Genomic DNA, 4,913 nt, shown 5'->3' with positions numbered 1-4,913 from the left:
CACCAGATTCCTCCCACAACACGTAAGAATTACAGGAGTACAATTCAAGAGGAAGTTTGGGTGGGGACACAGCCAAACCACATTATTTCACATGTCCTCACATTTCAAAACCAATCATGCCTTCTCAACAGTCCCTCAAAATTTTAACTCATTTCAGCATTAACTCAAAAGTCTACAGTAAAATGTCTCTGAGACAAGGCAAATACCTTCTGCTTATGAGCTTGTAGCAAATTTGTTACTTCCTAAATACAACATAAGTACAAATACAACAAAAGTACAGTAAGAAAACAGAGAACTTGAACAAAATTATAAACAATGAACCTAATTGACATATGTAAGACATTCTACCCAGGAATATCAGAATACATGTTCTTCTCATGTGTGCATGAAACATTCTCTAGGCTAGATCATATGTTAGCATACAAAGCAAGTCTTAAAAATGTAAAAAGATTGAAATCATAGCATGTATCTTTGTTCTACCACAATGGAATAAAAATAGAAATCCACAGCAGAAGAAAAACAAGAAAATTTACAAATATGCACCAATTATACAACACACTCTTAAACAACCAATAAATCAAAGAAGAGATCAGAGGGGAAATTGGAAAATAGCTTGATATATGCAAAAATGAGAACCCAACACATCAATCCTATGTGATGCACCAAAAGCAGTATTGAGGGACAATTATGGTTATAAATGCCTACATTAAGAATAAAGAAAGATGTTAAGTGAACAACTTAATCTTACAACTCAAGGAACTAAAAACACAAGAACCAATGAAGGCCAAGTTTAACAGCAGGAAATAAATAAGAATTACAGCAGAAATAAATGAAATAGATAAGTAAAAAATACAAAAACCTGTAAAACTAATAATTTTTTTGAAAATATCTATTAAAATGTATAAGCCCTTAGCTACAGTATGATAAAAATAGAAAAAAAATTAAGTAATAAAATAATAAATGAAAAAGGAGATATTATGACTGATGCTACAGAAATAAAGAGTGCCAAAACAGACTACTATGAGCTATGATAGCCAAAAAATTGAATAACCTAGAAAAACGAATAAATTCTCTAGACGTATACAGTCTAGCAAGACTGAATCATGAAAACAGAAATTCTGAACAGACCTATAATAAAGAGAAGAACTGAATAAATCTCCCAGTGATAACAAAAAAAGCTCAGGACCCAGTGACTTCACTGGTTGATTCTATCAAATATTAAAGAAGAATTAACACCAATCCCTCTGTACTCCTTTTTAAAAATTGAAGAATAGGCTTTCGGCTTTCGGCTCGGAGGGGGCAAAGGTGCAAACTTCTTCGGTCGTCCCGAATCCGGGTTCATCCGACACCAGCCGCCTCCACCATGCCGCCGAAGTTCTACCCCAACGAGATCAAAGTCGTATACCTGAGGTGCACCGGAGGTGAAGTCGGTGCCACTTCTGCGCTGGCCCTCAAGATCGGCCCCCTGGGTCTGTCTCCGAAAAAGGTGGGTGATGACATTGCCAAGGCAACGGGTGACTGGAAGGGCCTGAGGATTACAGTGAAACTGACCATTCAGAACAGACAGGCCCAGATTGAGGTGGTGCCTTCTGCCTCTGCCCTGATCATCAAAGCCCTCAAGGAACCACCAAGAGACAGAAAGAAACAGAAAAACATTAAACACAGTGGGAATATCACTTTTGATGAGATCATCAACATTGCTCGACAGATGCGGCACCGATCCTTAGCCAGAGAACTCTCTGGAACCATTAAAGAGATCCTGGGGACTGCCCAGTCTGTGGGCTGTAATGTTGATGGCCGCCACCCTCATGACATCACAGATGACATCAACAGTGGTGCTGTGGAATGCCCAGCCAGTTAAGCACAAAGGAAAGTATTTCAATAAAGGATCATTTGACAACTGGTGAAACCCCGTCTCTCCTAAAAATAGAAAAAACTAGCCGGGCGAGGTGGCGGGCGCCTGTAGTCCCAGCTACTCCGGGGAGGCTGAGGCAGGAGAATGGCGTAAACCTGGGAGGCGGAGCTTGCAGTGAGCTGAGATCGGGCCACTGCACTCCAGCCCGGGCGACAGAGCAAGACTCCGTCTCAAAAAAAAAAAATTGAAGAATAGGAAACGTACTTCCAAATTAATTTATGAGCCAGTATTACTCTTATATCTAAGCCAGCCAAACACACTACAAGAAAAGAAAACAACAGACCAAATTTCCTCTGTAAAATACTTACAAAACTGTACAAACCCTCAGCAAAATACTAGCAAATTGAATTTATCAGCACATTTAAAGCATCACATATTATGACTAAGTAGGATTTATCCCTAGAATGCAAGACTGGTTCAACATACAAAAATAAACATGGAATACTCCACATTAACATAACAAAGAAAAAAACCCCACTTTATCATCTCAATTGATGCAGAAAGGTCATATGATAAGGTTCAATATCTTTTCATAATAAAAACTCTTAATAAACTAGGTATAGAAGGAATTTACCACAACATAAAAAGGACACATATGAAAAACCTACAGTTATATTATACTCAATGGTGAAAAACTGCCATTTTTTCCTCTAAGATTAGGAAGAAGGAAAGGATGCCCACTTTTAATCTACATAACACTGGAAGTAATGGCCAGAGCAATTAGAAAAGGAAAAAAGAAAAGAAATAAAAGGTATCCAAATCAGTAGGGATGAAGTTAAATTATCTGTTTGCAGATGACATGATCTTGTGTGTGGAAAACATTAAGCATGCCATAAAAAGTGTTAGGAATAATAAACTCAATAAGGATCAGGAAATAATACCAGCATACAAAATTTAGTTGAATTTCTAAACTAGCAATAAACAATCCAAACAAAATCAAGAGAAAAAATTCATTTACAATAGTATCAAAAAAATAAAATACTTAGGAATAAATATAACCAAGGAGGTAAGGGATTGGTATACTGAAACTATAAAATGTTCACAAATGAAACCAAATAAGTTACAAATATATGGGAAGACACCAGATGTTCATGCAATAAAATAATTAATATTTTAAAATTATCCATATTACCCAAAATTATCTGCAGATGCAATAAAGTCCCTGTCAATATCCCAATAGAATTATGTTAAAAAAATAAAAAAAATTCTAAAATTCATATGAAGCCCCAAAAGACCTCAAATAGCCAAAATAATCTTGAGCAAAAATAACAAAGCTGAAGGCATTAAACTACTTTACTTTAAATATATATCACAAAGACATAGTGATCAAAACAGCATGTACTGGCAAAAAAAAAAAAAAAAAAAAAGACACATAAAACAATGAGACAGAATAGAATCCAGAAGTAATTCCATGCATTTATAGCCAATTGATTTTTAACAAGGTGTCAAGAGACACTTTTCAACAATGGGGAGATGAAAATATCCTTAATAACAAATGGTGGGAAAACTGAATATCTTCATGTAGAAGAACAACACCATAGGCACCAATCAACTCAAAATGGTTTACACTTAAATGTAAGACCTGAAACTGTAAAATAACTAGAAGAAAACCAGCAAAAGGCTCCATGATATTGGCCGAGGTCATGCTCTTTGAGATATGACTGCAAAAGCATAGGCAACAAAAGCAAAAATTACATGTAGGATTACATCAAATTGAAAATATTCTACACAGCAAAGTAAACAGTCAATAGAGTAAAGAGAGACATCACAAAAAAGAAAATATTTGCATAACTTATACCTGATAAAAGGTTAATTTTAAAATACATAAGAAACTCAACTCAATATCAAGAAAACAAATAATGCAATTAAAAGATGGGCAAATAATTTATTAGGTATTTCTCAAAAATATATATATATATAAAGCCAACAGGAAAATTATAAAAATAGTCAACCAAACTATTCACATGGAATATAGCAATGCATAAAAAAATAAGAAGTTTTGTATTTTCCTAAAATTATACTCTAGACGGGATGATACATAACAAAATCATCAAAAGAGTATCATAGTGGGCATGCAAAATGATACGCACTGTGAAGGCAAACAAAACAGCGAGTAATAAACATTGGAGGGTTGTTACAAGAGGATGCTGTAGACAGATTGATGCAGAAAATCCTCGTTTAAGATTATGTGTAAGTATCAACCTGGAAACAAGTCAAGGACAGAGCCAAAAGGGTTGAGGAAGAGCAGTTTAGATAAATGAAAAGGCAGTTATAACTAATGGAAGCATCCATGGTGTGTTTGAAGAAGGAAAAGGAGGCAAAGTTCTTGGAAAAGAGAGTGAGGAAGAGAATTAAATTATTTTAAAAAGGTAATGTTTTGGGAGGCTGAATGTGTAGACTAGAGATCAAATTATAGAAATAGAATATTACACTTGACTCTAAGGTAGATTTTATTATTTTCTTTTATTTCACCTTTTCTGATTTTATTTCTTATTATTTTCAAAACTTCATTGTTATAAAATATAATAAGCTTAGAAATATGTTTTTTTCATAGTACTCTGTTAGTCATTGTGTCAAAATCTGAACCCAGTGGGCTTATAAAAATGAGAAACAATAGAACATTTGGCAAATTTCTGTGCCTGCTGATGGATCATAAGTATCAGAAGTTTCAATAAAATGAAGACATAACCTTAATCTTTAACACACGATATTCACCTCAGTGGCAATTTTTAGAAAGCTATTAACATTTGCCCATAAATAGAACTTTGATTGCTACATTTTTTACTTGGTTGATATTACATTTTGAAATATCGATTCTACTGTCAAGAGGTTAACTAAAATAAAAGACCAAACTATTTTGAGTTAAGCAGAATATTATTGCCCCGAGATTATAAGAGTTAGGAAACTGGATGCATAGAAATGCTCAACAATTAACTAACAGATTAATTACTGATATTGTTGGGATGTATATTCCTTCCAAAACTCATGTTGAAATGTG

The 4,913-nt window shown here is 34.4% G+C and overlaps 1 protein-coding gene across 1 annotated transcript; it reads left to right on the top strand.

The window, feature by feature from the left end:
• Nucleotides 1-1,279: 1,279 nt before the first annotated feature.
• LOC117072800 (60S ribosomal protein L12-like) lies at nt 1,280-1,909 on the top strand. The gene has a single exon (XM_033193212.1). It carries the CDS (start codon nt 1,364-1,366, stop codon nt 1,859-1,861), a length of 498 nt encoding a protein of 165 aa, XP_033049103.1. The 5' UTR covers nt 1,280-1,363; the 3' UTR covers nt 1,862-1,909.
• The last annotated feature ends 3,004 nt before the right edge of the window (nt 1,910-4,913 follow it).

The sequence above is a fragment of the Trachypithecus francoisi genome, unplaced genomic scaffold (assembly GCF_009764315.1).
Source record: "Trachypithecus francoisi isolate TF-2019V2 unplaced genomic scaffold, Tfra_2.0 Lachesis_group4, whole genome shotgun sequence".
Taxonomy (NCBI): Eukaryota; Metazoa; Chordata; class Mammalia; order Primates; family Cercopithecidae; genus Trachypithecus; species Trachypithecus francoisi.
The sequence above is the reverse complement of the archived record's forward strand: the minus strand, read 5'-3'. Positions and strand labels throughout refer to the sequence as shown.

Excerpts from the sequence above, each read along its gene's own strand:
- LOC117072800 (XM_033193212.1), top strand. The coding sequence starts at position 1,364 with ATGCCGCCGAAGTTCTACCCCAACGAGATCAAAGTCGTATACCTGAGG.